At 39.4% G+C, this 15,209-nt stretch overlaps 1 protein-coding gene across 1 annotated transcript in view; it reads right to left on the bottom strand.

The window, feature by feature from the left end:
• LOC134349911 (uncharacterized) overlaps positions 1-15,209 on the bottom strand; it is a 48,662-nt gene that overhangs the window by 30,647 nt on the left and 2,806 nt on the right. The window contains exons 2-9 of the mRNA XM_063054871.1: positions 14,865-14,926; positions 13,619-13,657; positions 12,261-12,334; positions 8,741-8,772; positions 4,744-4,872; positions 3,814-3,869; positions 1,558-2,096; positions 503-876 (exon numbers count right to left, since the gene is read on the bottom strand). Of these exons, the coding sequence (XP_062910941.1) occupies positions 503-876; positions 1,558-2,096; positions 3,814-3,869; positions 4,744-4,872; positions 8,741-8,772; positions 12,261-12,334; positions 13,619-13,657; positions 14,865-14,926 (1,305 nt within the window). The remainder of the gene's footprint in view (positions 1-502; positions 877-1,557; positions 2,097-3,813; positions 3,870-4,743; positions 4,873-8,740; positions 8,773-12,260; positions 12,335-13,618; positions 13,658-14,864; positions 14,927-15,209) is intronic.

The raw sequence follows: 15,209 nt of genomic DNA, 5'->3' as shown, positions 1-15,209 counted from the left end.
TCTATAGAATCAACACTTCCCTGTTCACAATATCATTGGAGAGATTCTATAGAAATTTCTACTCTTCAGTATCTTCTGATCAGCAGTTTTACACATTGAACAGTTATGTCCCTTGTTAACATGCAGCATTCAGTTATAGTATGTACACTCTGCTTATGGATAATTCTCCAGGAGCAGATTTGAGACTAGTTTTATTCTGGTGAACGTTCAAATCATTATTTCTGATGTTAACTCTCCAAAATCTCCTCAGATGAAATAGTGAATGGGACCACGTGATCTTGTATTTTCTGGTCATGATGACACACGCTTTTTAGGCTAATTCTGATGACTTATAGACAGATATCTAAACACCTAGTTTTCAACGATAGAGTACATTCTATTCAATCTTTCATTTCCAACAATACAGTAATAACCGTGTAGAACTACAGTAAAATATTAAATCCAGTTGCATTGTTTTATGAAGCCCAAAAAGTGAGTAAGAAAATAAGCCAGCGTCTACTACCTTCAAAGATATTGGCTGCTGTAGATCCCTTTCCGCAACAGTTTGATTTTCAGTTCCTTTTGTTGCATGCTTGGCTTCATACTGTGTATCCTCTAATTCAGCCTTACCATCATCTGATTCATACTTTTCCATTAGATCTTCCAATTCCAAGTCACTCTCCAAAAATGGAATAGGAGTTTCCTCTTGAACCTTCTCTGATTTCTTTTCTCCATCACTCTTCAGTTCAGCGTCCTTTATGTCCTTGGAGATATAGCGTTTGTAGTTTTCCCATTCTGCACTCTCTATAGTATCATCAGTTTCCCATTCTCTGATCTCAGATCCTTCTCTATCCCCCTTCTCAATGCCACTTCCCCACTCCCTTCTCTTACTGCTGCCTCCCCATTCACCCCTCTCACTAGTGCTTACCCACTCCCTTCTATCACTGTTGTTCCCCCATTCACCCCTCTCAACCCCACTTCTCCACTCACCCCTCTCACTGCCGCCACTCCACTCTCTTGTCTCACTGCTCCCTCTCCACTCCTCTCTCTCTGTGCTGACTTCCCATGCCCCATTCTCACTGCTAACTCCCCACGCCCCCCTCTCACTGCTAACTCCCCATCCCCCCCTCTCACTGCTAACTCCCCATGCCCCCCTCTCACTGTTAACTCCCCATGCCTCCCTCTCACTGTTAACTCCCCATGCCTCCCTCTCACTGTTAACTCCCCATGCCCCCCGCTCACTGTTAACTCCCCATGCACCCTCTACTCTCTCGCTAACTCCCCATGCCCCCCTCTCACTGCTAACTCCCCATGCACCCTCTACTCTCTTGCTAACTCCCCATGCCCCCCGCTCACTGCTAACTCCCCATCCCCCCCTCTCACTGCTAACTCCCCATGCCCCCCTCTCACTGTTAACTCCCCATGCCTCCCTCTCACTGTTAACTCCCCATGCCCCCCGCTCACTGTTAACTCCCCATGCACCCTCTACTCTCTCGCTAACTCCCCATGCCCCCCTCTCACTGCTAACTCCCCATGCACCCTCTACTCTCTTGCTAACTCCCCATGCCTCCCTCTCACTGCTAACTCCCCATGCATCCTCAACTCTCTTGCTAACTCCCCTCATGGCTCTCTCACTGCTGCCTCCATGAACTCCACTGTCACTCTCAATACTGGCTCTCCATTCCCAAATCTCACCACTGTCCTCCCAGTCTCCTTTTTCACTACTGCTTCTCCATTCATCTCTCTCAACATTACCTCTTTGCTGCGCTCTTCCATGGCTAGTTCTGCACTCTCTCTCATAACCCTCCCACCACTCACTTCTTGCAATATCATCCCTCCACATCACTCTTGCAGGGTCACCACTCTGCAATCTTCTCGTGTGACTTTGGTGCTCCATTATTTCATGACTTAGCCCATGACTTTCACGGTTTCTTTGCTGCATTATCTCATCTGCCCTTGTGCTTTTCCAATCTGTTGCTTCACTGCTTTCATCAGAGCTGTGGGACTCTTCCCTCTCACTACTTTCAGAGCTCTTAATCTCTCTTTCAGACATCAGATGCTTCTTCAAGTTATCAGGTTTATCCTTCAAGATAGGGCCAAGGAAACATTCTTTCGTACTGAAAGTGAAAACAAAACTTTTGCTCCCAAAATAGCACCATGGTTTTTAGATTTTTATTTGTTATCAATTGCCTATCCAAAGAAACACTTTTGTCATCATTTCCCAAATACACCCAATTAGTCAGTGCAACTTCACATTTGACTCAAGAGAGAACAATAAAAGATTTTCTTTCACAATTGTTTGCTCCATCTTTGCATGAAGAACTTACAGGCTAAGCCATGCAAACTGTGACTGACATTTCCATAATGTGTAGCCATTCAGCTGCTCCCAAACAAGTAAACCACAGACTTATACAAACTCTCTTAAGTCCTGCAATTACTGAGTGATAGAAGCCAGCATATTTCTCATTCAGTGGGTGCCATTCTTGGTGGACTTTTCCAGCATTTCACTCAGGAATCAGTTTTTCCGATCCTGCACCAAGATTAGAAACGCTATTCATTTCAAGGGGAATTCTCAGTTTTGAATGGCAAAGATATGCGTTTCTCTTTAGTTCAATATTTTTGTTGCTATTGATCAGCAAGATTCTTATTAATGAGCTTTATCTTTTTCAACTTATTAGAAGTGATGTAAATAATTTGAACATAACATTAAGTTGTTTCTAAATCAAGAAGCATTTAAAAACTAAAGCAAGCAACGCGGGTTTTGAATCAAGAGAAATCTTTGCCCTAACTTTGCCTCACGTCAATGATTTCTGGGAACAATACCTCAGGACCACGGTGTTGAGACCTTGTTGTGTTTAACCTCACAGTTCTCAGATATGGAAGCCAGAAACGTGACCACATGCGAGCTAGTGAGATCCATAGACAGGACTGAACTGAACATGATCCAGCCCATTATTTTTGATGTAAAATAATTTTTGGTGTTTAAGAGTACACACTGTCCTTCACTAATTCTCTCAAGTCATGTTTTGTCCTTTGTACAATGTGTATGCGCTGGCTGTTCAGGTAATAACCACTCCACATTAGGATCTGGATAACAGTTAATGGTTAAGATTAATGGTTAGGCTTGGATTACCTGCATGTTATGCTTAATCAGGCAAAGGAAAGAAGTGAAAAATTTGCAGTACTGTACACCTTACTGAAAAAAAAAATTAACTTTGTATTTACTATTAGTTATGTCCCAGCAAATACAGAATGTAAGTCTGAATAAATACATGTAACTGTGTGACCATCGGATCTTATTCAGTATCGTTAAAAGTGTACTTAGGCAGCCATCCGGGTAATGCCAGAATAATTGTCTGTGCCTTTAAGGGAGACAGTGATGTCATTGTGCACGCGCGGGATAGTGGGGAGACTATTTTACTTTCTGCTGAAGATGTGGTAAGGCGTTGGGATTTGGTTCCTCCTGAGGCTGGGCATGGTGAGGAAAGATTTCCACGAGTGAAGAAATCAACGCTGGGTAGCGTGGCTTATACCAAGTTCTTCACCATCCAAGTAGGATTGCCACTACCATATTTGTACCGTATTAGTACTGTATTAGTTCTGGTATTTTTACACTGCATACGCAATTCTGTCCATACACAAGGGTGTGGATCTAAAGTTAAACTGAGATTGTAACAGCAAGAACTGGTTGTAAATTCGTTCGTTTTGTTTTGCGACCCTCTTCTGGCACTTAAACATCTAAAACAGATAAAGGAATTAAAACCCAAAAAAGTCTTTGTTGTCCTGAGCGTGTACTTTTCCCCAGGCTACAAAACACAGAACCATTATATTTACCTCATCTCTGCCTGATTTACTTTATTCAACAGTTCTTCAATCTTTGCAGATGGTTTCTGGAAAAAAAAGCGTTAGCCGTGAAGTTTATGATATACATAGAAAATTTTGAAATCCATCTATTTTTCATCTTAAAGTTATACATTTCCAAGGCAAAACTGGCTGGGTGTTAAGAGGGCAGGGGTTGTGGTGGAAGGGTGCTTTTCCAATTGCAAGTCTGTGCCCAGTGATGTGCTGCAGAGATTGGTGCTGGAACCCTTACTGTTAATGATGTATATTAACTATTTTAATGTGTGATCAGTAAATCCATGGATGATACAAAGGTTTGTGGTGTTGTGAATGGTGAGGAAGGTTATCTAAGACTACAGCAGGCGACAGATCTGATATTAAAAAAAAAATCGGGTGGAACATTGGCAGCTGGAATATAATCCCAACAAGTACGAGGTCATGCTTTTTAGGAAGTCAAATAGGGGTAGGATGTATACAGTAAATGACAAGGTGCTAAAGAATATTGATGAACAGAGAGATCTTGGGGCTCAATCCAAAGTTCACTGTAGTGCAATACAGGCAGATAGGGTAGTGAAGAAGGCCTTCATAGTTTGGAACAAAGAATATAAAAGTTGAGATGCAACTTTACAAGCACTGGTTAGGTCTCAGATAGAATATCGTATTTAGTTCTGGCTGCCATGCTATTTAGACAGGCACTTGAATAGATAAGGCATGGAACAATTATGGACCCAACGCAGGCGAAAGGGATTATTGTAGTTGGCATAAAGATCGGCACGAATGTGATGGGCCAAAAGGGCTGTTTCTCTATTGACTCAGTGAGGAGTACTTTCCAATATCTTGTCTCTTTCAATTAACAAAATGCAATGAAAATATGATATTAGAACATTCAGAAAATTAGACATGGATACAGTCATAGATACACACCTTTAACAGTGGTTGAATTTGAGAAGAGGATATATCTACAGTCAGTAATCTACCGTAGAACAAAGGTTTCTTCTTGAAGTGTTCAATTACGTTATTGCAGGCCATCTCTGAATCCATTTTCAAGAAAGCCTATAAATTTATAGCAACAAAACAATCACAAATGAACTGCAAATATTTATCACAAACAGCAAGACATTAGAAGGTATGTTTCATATCAAACTCCGAATTTACCAAGTATACTTTTCACACCACATAGCTAAATGTTAGGAACAATGACCCAATACTTATGGAAGCTTAATCAATTTTACAATACAGTAGCACCATACACATTACATCATAGAGCGTGCCCAGTATTTAGTGAGCTGCTATTGTGCAAGTTGGGTTTAGCAAGGTTATTATCTTTTCTCTCATGCCTGCTGGTCCACAAGAGGATTTGTGTTCCTCTAATGTCAAAAACAAACTCCTGGTTTTCTACACAATTGACACTAAGCTAACTGATAATTCCCACCAGAGGAGAGGCTGGAGATGATAGAGACTCACAACTAATCTGCAATTTTAGTCAATGAATTAGAGGCTAAAATTTTTATCATCCTCTTTGTATGATAGCTAGCATCCAAAAGATACATTTCCAGTACAGCAATATAAACAGTGAAAAAATGACCAACAGCTTGTGAAGCTGAAGGTGGGAATTAAGAAAAGATCATTCAAATGAGCTACAACAAGCACACCGTGGAAAGAGCATGGAGATAGAACAAATAAAGTAGCAAATAAAGAGAAAGTAATAGGATCTTCTGACACAGTAATTCAAGCCACAAAAAGTTTAGAAGCATTTGGAGAATGTGTACTGCATGGAAAGTACGAATCAACACATCTAGACTGTACCACTTATACTGAAGACCAAAGTAGTCATGCTTATCTGCCTTTTCACCATATCTTGGCAATCCTTTCACCTTTCAAGAATTTACCCTTTTTTTTGTTTGAAGGCTCCTAATGAAATGATATCCTTTATCCTATATCCTCAAGTAATGCATTTTCAACCCTTCATTTCATTACAACTATTTTGCAATTGCCTAAAATTGATTTTATTTAATTAAAAACTCTTCAACTACGAAAACATTTTTTTCTTCTATCCAAACAGTTCTCGTACATTTTCCCTTAGATTTTGTTGTTCCAAGACAGATAACCACATCTGTACTCCATTGGTCAATAATCTAATTTGACAACACACATAAAAGTTGCTGGTGAATGCAGCAGGCCAGGCAGCATCTCTAGGAAGAGGTACAGTCGACATTTCGGGCCGAGACCCTTCGTCAGGACAAATCTAATTTGACAGTTACCTAACGTCAAGTCACACAATACAGTCAGAATTCTTTCTTTGAACTAGTTTAAAAATACAGTGAGAGAGCTGGGTTAGTGTAAATACTGAATCCCACATTGATGCAATACTACATAACATGAATGTTACAATCACTGGCCAGTACTTCATATGAAGTACTTCCTAAAAGAAATAAAGGTGTAGAATGAGGAAGGTGAAGTTGGACAAGTAATTTATGCTCAGAGAGAGGAAAAAAGGAAGCTTTTTCACTGGTTAAATCAAAACCAAGATGAGCAACAATTCTAGCTCATCCTTGTTCACCAACAATAAATAAATGATACAAAGAAGATAGAGCACCCATTATTTGGGTTTAGATTCGCTCCACTTGAATAGGTAACATCATCAGATAGAGAATTGATTAACTCAAAGGTGGCACGATGGAGCAGCATGGGGGGGGAGTTAATGATGGTGTTGCAGTTCTTTCTTGTTGCCATTTGGTGTGATCAGTTTTTTTTGTGCAGGGCGGGTTGATGTTTGATGTTTTTCTTTGAACAACTACCATGGTTTTATTTGTTTCACGACTGTCAGGAGAAGATGAGTGTCGGAGTTGTATAATACATACACTCTTTGATAATAAATGAACCTTTGACTAACAGCTCCGGGGAACTGGGTTCAGTCCCAACCTTACATGCTTTCTGTTTACCTATTTAATTCCATTGGTTTTCCTGCATGATCCAGTTTCCTCCCAAATCCCTAAGATATGCTAATGAGTTGACTGACTACTGTAAATTATCACTTAGTGGAGGCTAATTGCAAAAAAATATATAAGGGGTGTTGATAGCGGGTGTAAGAGAGAATGAGTTGCAAATGTACAGGGGCTGAGGTAGAAAGAAAACAGGAGAGGAAAGATGCCATTAAGCTGAAAAGAGTGTGGAGGAGATTTGTGAACTGTCGGGACTGAAAAGGGGCTGAGCAGGTTGCAACTTCATTCATTGGAGCATAGGAGAATAAGGAGTGATCTCATAGAGGTGTGTACAATTATGAGCAGTCTAGACAAGGTGAACACACACAGTTTTTTTTAGCAAGGTTAAGGAATCAAAAACTAGAGGTTTTTGGTTTAAGGTGAGCCAGGAGAGATTTAATAGGGACTTGAAGGGTATTTTTTTCACCTGGAGCATGTCAGTATATGGAATGCGCTATCAAGGGGAATGGTTTGGGTAGGTACTGTGACGAAAGAGGGTTACAGGAAGTACACATAGACTAAGATGTTAACTGTCCTGTGCTGGCACCAGTGGGATCAGCAGTTGATCTGCCACCTGTCTTCAGGAGAAAGAGAGATAAGGAAGACAATGGAGCAGCATTTGGAAATGTTAATGAAGAGACGAGAGAGTTTAACAGAAGGAGACACCGGTCTGGGTATAGTCAAGATCGGCTCTGTTTGAACCCTGAACTGTTTGAAGTGTGATGGACAGGCGATACCCCAGCAGGGGGATAAAAAGGGACAGGTTCGCTAAGGCAGCACACACACGACACCACGAACTAAAGAGACCCTAGAAGCGGTGCGCCTTCCACAAGTCGGTGGGAGTTTTTGGAGGGCTGGTCGCGGGACCAAGTCATAGACGCACAGGGTGGTAAGGTACTATCGGCGGGAACCTGGTGTGTGTCCGCCCTTGCCTGGGTGCCAGGTTCACTGCAGAGGAACGATCGTATCTGAAACGGAGGGGTCACAGTCGGTGACCTCAGAAGACATTACAAAGGGCTCACCCGAAAGCTGACTGTGAGGGATATCGAAGGTCTGTGTGGAAGCCATTTTGAATATTTATTCGCTTTCGCCCTCTCTCTCCTCCTCCTCCACCTCTGTCCACCCGCACGGCAGTGATTACTGTGAACTGAACTGAACTCAATTGAACTGAACTTTGCGTCACTTTGAAACTGGTCATTTACCCCTAGACGACGATAGAGCTTGATTGATCCTATTGTCCTAGTTCTGTGTACATGTGTGTTTATCATTGCTGAACTGTTGTATTTATTATCCTTTTGATTAGAGTACTGTGTTGCTTATTTCTTTAATAAAACTTTCTTAGTTCCAGTAATCCAGACTCCAACTGAGTGATCCATTTCTGCTGGTTTGGCAACCCAGTTACGGGGTACGTAACAGTACATTAGCAACATTTAAAAGGCATTTGAATAGGTAGAGTACATGAATAGAAAAGGTTTAGAGGGATATGGGCCAAAGCAGGCAAATAGAACTAGATTAGATTGGAATCTTGGTCGCATGGACCAGCTGGAATCAAAGGGCCTGTTTAGCTGTTGTATACCTCCATGACTATTAGGGCTCCTGCCCTGGAATCCAGCATAGAATCAATATTCTCCTTCTGTGGTGATATAAGTACAGAAGAAAATCAAGTCAATCAGTTAAAATAAGGGCAATGTGGAAGATGGGAGGTGTTACCAGAATTGTTCGATTCAGTAACATTTAAACTGCTTTTTAAATGAAATGAGCAGCTTTCAAGGGCACACTAATCAAAAATAAAATGGAATTTCACAATTAGTTACCAAAGGTCTTTAGCCCATTTCTTCATATTTTCGACTCTATCATATTAAATTCAATACTCTAGTTGAACAGTTCAATATTGTATATCTACAGAATTAAATGTACATTAGAATTAAATGAACACTGACCAGGTTTTCTCGCCTGCTTTGCACAGGAATATCTAAAAATAAATTATGGAAACATATCAATGAAACTTACTTTCAAAGCAATATTTACAGAAATTCATTCAGAGATTTCTAACATATTTCTGGCAAGTCAAAGATGGACAATTGACCAAGAGGTCAAATATACTTTAATTGATTAGTTTTTCCTTCCCTACTATTTTCATGCCTTGTTACACAATGGACTGTAACAGGTGCTTACTTTTTGTAGTGTATCAGACTAAGTGCGAGAATGTGACAAGTGAGCACGCTGATCACTATGGAACACCTTTTACTTTGTACATTAATAGGTGATTGCATTGCAAATTAAGTTTGAAGGTTCAATAAATATCCACAGTAATACCAAAAAATCGATCATTTCCAACAACGTATGAAATTTGGAGGGGTAACAGATGAGTAAATCTTTCAGGCCACTAAAAGAAAATAACAGGGTAAATACAAATGTCAAAGGCAGAACATAAGTATTATTAATGCAGGGGTCCCCAATCTTTTTTGCACTGCAGACCGGTTTAATATTGACAATATTTTTGTGGACCAGCCGACCCGGGGGGGGGGGGGGTGGCGGTGTAGGGTTGCCAACGGACAAGAGTAGCAGTCAAATACGTTGTGTTTACCCAGAGAAAGACTACAATGACCATGAAGCCTTGCGCGGGCACCAGTGCGCATGCGTGACCTGCCCACGCGTGTACCTGCCGATTTTTTTCTGCAAATCGTTTTTGGCGATTCTGTTTGGGGTGGGTGTTGTTAATCACGACCGGAATATAGGTGATAGGTGGCTATGCACTCAATTTCGTTTCCAAAAGGGTTTATCTAATGAATTTAATATTAAACACACAGCGCATATTTTCCTCGCATGAACATAGTGATAAGTCAATTATCAGGGGAGGACAGAGGAGCTTGAAGTAAGTGTTGAATGAACTTCCAGTAGAAGTGGCAGAAGCAGGTTCGATATTATCATTTAAAGAAAAATTGGATAGGTATATGGACGGGAAAGGAATGGAGGATTATGGGCTGAGTGCAGGTCAGTGGGACTAGGTGAGAGTAGCGTTTGGCACGGACTAGAAGGGCCGATATGGCCTGTTTCTGTGCTGTAATCGTTATATGGTTATATAAGTAAGTCAATAGCATCATAACATTTGAAGTAACGTTTGGATATTAAACACACAGCACATATTTTCCCTATATGAATATATAAAATCATTACAACACACCAATATCGCTGAATCAGTGGGCGTCCTGGGCTTGTTTCCCTGCAACAAGACGGTCCTATCGAGGGGTGATGGGAGACAGCAATACTCGAAGGGGGTTCCTTATGTCCAGTCTATTCCGCAATTTAGTTTTCGTTGCATTCATTGCAGAAAACACTGCTTCGCAGAAAAATGTTGGAAATGGAAGCAATGTTTTCAGTACTTTCGTGGCTACCTCAGGATATTCAGCCTTGACTTTGATCCAGAATGCAGGCAGAGATGTTATGTCAAACATACTTTTCAGCCCGCCGTCATTTGCAAGCTCGAGGAGTTGATCTCCTTCCCGCGCTGACATCGATGATGCGCGGGTAATGGCCTCGCGTGCATAATGGCTCAACAGTAGGCGTGACAGGGAATGAGGAAAGGTGCAGTTGACTTATATCGCCAAATCATATGGTTTCCTCACGGCCCGGTAGCGGTCCGCAGCCCGGTGGTTGGGGACCGCTGCATTAATGTTTAATTTATGTTTTTTTGTGGATGCTGCTTATCAGATGCTATGTACCTGTGATGCTGCTACAAGTAAGGTTTTCCTTGCACCTCTGCATACAATCACTTAAGCATATGACAATAAATTCAACTTTGACTTTGTATACTTGGATTTTAGTAAGGAATTCAACAAGGTCCCACATTGTTGGTTCATCCAGAAAATTAGGATGATGGGATCCACAGAGATGACTGACTGGATCCAAAATTGCCTTGCCCATAGCGGTGCATGGGATTTATTCTGGATGTAATTCTGTGTCTCTTGGTATTACACAGGGATCTATAGTACAGAGAGGTACCTCTCTGTATTGTAGAAAATGGCTGAGTTAGTGTGCAATCGACACAAAGATTGGTGGTGCCATTCATTGCATAGAAGAGTGCTAAAGGATATAGCAGAATATAGATTAGTTGCAGAAATGAGTAGAGAAGTGGCAGATGGAGTTTAATCCGGGCACGTGTGGGGTATAATAATTTGGGAGATTGGTATAAAGGGTAAGTACACAGTTAATGGCAGGATCACTAGCAGTTTTGATGAACAGAGGGATCTTGGAGTCCGAGTTGATTGCTCCCTATAAGGGGGCACACAGGCTGTTAGGGTTGTAAAGAAGGCAAATGGCATGCTTGTCTTCATTAGTTGAGGCATTGAAGTTTGAGAGCCAAGAAGTTATGTTACAAAGCTATAAAAGTCTGGTTAGGCCTCATTTAAGTTACTGAGTTCAATCGTAGTTGCTTCATTACAGGAAGAATGTGGGAGCAGAAGAGGTTTACCAGGATGCTGCTTGGCTTGAAGGACATATGCTATGAGGTGAGGTTGGACAAGCTGGGGCTGTTTTTCTAAAGCGAGAGGCTGTAGGGAGACCTGTCAGAAGCTTATTAAATTATATGAGGTATAAATAGACAGCCAGTGTCTTTTTCCCAAGACTGAAATATCTAGTACTAGAGGGTATGTATTTAAGAGAGGGGGAAAGTACAAAGGATATGTGTGAGGCAAGTATTTTGTTTAATGTGGCAAGTGGTAGAGCCTGGAATACATTGCCAGGCATAGTGGTACTGGTGGATAGCATAGCAATGTTTAAGAGACTCTTAAGATAGACACACGAATACACAGAGAAAGGAGAGATATGGTCACTAAGTGGGGAGAGGGATTTGTTAATTAAGAGTCATTTGTTTAATCACTTCAGCACAATATTGTGGAGCAAAGGGCCCGTCCTGTGCTATACTGCTCAATTGAATACTTTCTTAATAAATCTGGATATAACGGCATAATCAAAAAAAACTAAAGCCCAGGTTCTTAAATTAGGTAACACTCCTACACACTAAAAAAGTAGTGGTAGTCTAGAACCCTTCTCCATAACTGACAGAAGATAACATTTAATGCTAAATCTGAAACATAGATTTCTGTTAACCAGAAATATAAAGGGATCTGAAGCATACGGTATTGCCAAACGGGAAAGGCTTGAGAAGCAAGGTAGTCTGTTCTCTCTGTTCGTTAGACAAAGTACCATATAAATAAAGGTATGCTGCTTCCAGAAACTTCTAAGAGGAAGTGCTAAACTGATGAGAGAAGAACAAAAGAAAATACTAAAACTTAAGATACCTACCAAAATCAAGTCAAAGAACAAACTATCGTGCAAGGTGAGAGGTAAGAGGAGTTGAAGGATATGCTGAATAATCGATAAAATAAAAATAAAATGTTATGTATTAAAAATAAAACTGCAAGGGTTCATCATCAGAAGTATAATTTAGTTCAATTTTACCTGCATTTGTTTTCATCTTCACCTTATTTTTGAGTTCGTCAGTTGAAATCTTGCCTTTGTCAAAGGGATTTTTCCTACATGCAACCACAAAAATATATTTTAATAAAATTTAGTAACTGAGTATCATACATAAATTATAAAGAGCATTAGCATAAATTTACAAAACAAATTACATATTATTTTTAAATTAAGTACTAACTTCGGTCTAATTATTTAGATCACTGGTGGCAAAAACTACTATGTTACATTCATTAAAAATTTAGCTAAAATTTAATTTGCCTGAGTTGCAAAATTTCTTGTCTTTAGCTTTCATTGTAACTTAATTGCCTTGATTTCAACTTACTTCCAAATTAAAAGGACTGATTGAACAATGATAGTGATTATTAATCACTGTAATAATTACATTATTAATATTTAATATTATTTAATGTAAGAGATCTATATGAAAGAAACTACTACATCTGAGACATCATCTTTTGATGAGAAAAAATGCAAAATATTCTAGGTACCAGAAATCTCAAGTATAAACAAAAAGTCAGGCAGGAGATCTGGCAGCATTTGTGGAGAAGTTTGCAATCTTCTATCAGAAACAGAAAACAGATTCAATCACAAGTGCCATACAGCAAAGTCTGAGGATGTAGAGGCTGGAAGGGGAGGAAGTATAAAACAAAAACACAGCTTTAGTTTTGTCCTTACTTCCACTTGCTCTGCTGCATACCACTTTCCCAGAAGTTGTACTGTAATTGCTTAAAACCATTTGATTTTCCAATTCTGACAAACTCACAAATTTATGGCAACAACTGTGTTTCTTGCTCAGCAAATACTACCTGATCTGATGAGTAATTACAGACTAGTTAATAGAATAGAACTATGCCACATTTAATTCTCCATTTGCTACCAGTGAATTAAGCATTGTACAACTATAATCAGTCAATATCCAGCACAAGAATGCCATGAAAGTTTTCTTTTGTCCACCATGGGTTGATCATCAGATCTGTCTCCTATGCTCAGATCCTATTAAGATTCCTGGATGTGAAAGAAATATAACTCAGTGGAGACTAACTCAAGTACAAAATTTCATTAGTCCAACAGTATTACTCATTTCTTTGTGTGAAAGACAATAAACCCTAATAGCCCAACAAGAGACCATCTGTGCCTGATAACGCTGATCCATAAGCAACTGATCAAGAGAAGGCCTCCACTACTAAACACAAAGCTCTTGCCAAAACCAAAATTTATTGGTGCAAGAGCATCAGAATTCATAGACTTGAATTAAAATTCTAGCACTTTATCTACCAAACCCTTTAGACAAGTGAGGAACATCTCTACTCACAAAGTCTCAATGTAGCTGCACTTACTTTGCAGCTGGTAATTCTCCAGGATCCCAATCTGGGTAGCTAGAAATAAATTTGGATAATATTAACTTGTAAGCAATGTCATGGTGTACTATAGATATTAAATAAATGGTCACCTAAATGTCAAATAATTCTCCATTTAAAACATGCATTTTTCGATTATTTTCCACAGAAAGCAAGCATCCGCTAAAGCCTCACATAAATCAGAAAACCAAATTTGCCTTCTCAGCGTAACCAACTTACTTTTTCACTGAGCCTACCTGAATAATAACCCAGCACAGTAAGCACAAAATAATTCATACAAATGGTAGATCAATTACCACGAATAAGCCCACATTATTTGAAAGGAATGCATCTTGTACATAACTCATCAGAAATCCTGGTGTATCAATAGCATTCTTTGACAGGATAGTAATAAGTTACACTATATTCCTCAACTGCCTGCTCTTGAGACCTATAGAACACCACTGTCAAATTTAAGAGAGGATTTTTGTCTTATTTTTCAAAAGAAAATCTTATAACTTTTTTTGAATATTAGCACATCAGGAACTTTAGTAATTAGTGCCTTCCATTCAGTTTTACAAACTTAACATCCAACCAATTCCAACATTTTGCCCTTTATTTATTTAGTCAATGCCTTCCACAGGTATTGAACGATCTCCCACAATATTTCAATGCTCAAAGTAACTTGAGGTAACCTCAACATCATACACCAAATTAGGGCAGTAAATTTAATATACAATCTGTACCCAAAAACCAGAAGATAAATGTATGGATTTAACAAAAAAAAATTAGCATTTGAGCAACAGTCAGACCCTGCTTTATAAGGGCTGGGGCTGCATTCCTAGAAAATGGTCTACAAATGCAATTTTCTGCATTGTGAGGCTTCAAAATATGCGCAAGTGTTAACAACTGTGTGTTGAAAGAAAAAATTGATTTATTCATTTACTTATACTTCCCCACACAAATTCTGTGAGAGTGATTTTTTTCCACATCTCAAATGTTTAAGTACTCTTTGTGAACTCTGTAAGAGCAAATTTCCATTAACCAAAATGCAGCAACATGGGAGTTGCCTGTACTGAATTTGAACCTCAGAAGTCCAATTATTTCCCAAAATCCAAAGACACTAGATCAGAAAATGAAACCCATATGTAAATATCCTCCTGCCTCATACCTCAAAATATAAAAAAAAACATATTGGTGAGAACAAGTATATAATCAGCACAATATTTGTTTGCAAATTACATACACTCTCTGAAGTAACAGGCAACGTAGTTTGTGTAATGGATCATTCGTATGCTGATTCCAATCCTGTATAATAAGAAAAGATTAGATTGTTTTAATAATAAAAGGTATAATTATCAAATATATTAGCCTTAGCAAATCAGAATTATGTACATTAAATAGAAACAACGTTCACAACTTTGGTCTGAACCCAATTATAGACATTCATTCCTTCTATTCCCTATACCCTTCCACTTCTCAGCAAGTTAACATGTTTGTCTTCGCACTTTTACAATTCTGATAAAGGGTTCTTTACCTGAAATGCTGAATCTGTTTCTCCCCACACTGATGCTGTTTTTCATCAGTTTCT

This window comes from Mobula hypostoma, chromosome 7, assembly GCF_963921235.1.
Source record: "Mobula hypostoma chromosome 7, sMobHyp1.1, whole genome shotgun sequence".
In the NCBI taxonomy this organism is placed as follows: domain Eukaryota; kingdom Metazoa; phylum Chordata; class Chondrichthyes; order Myliobatiformes; family Myliobatidae; genus Mobula; species Mobula hypostoma.
Note: the sequence above shows the minus strand (reverse complement) of the source record. Positions and strands in the feature narration are given on the sequence as shown.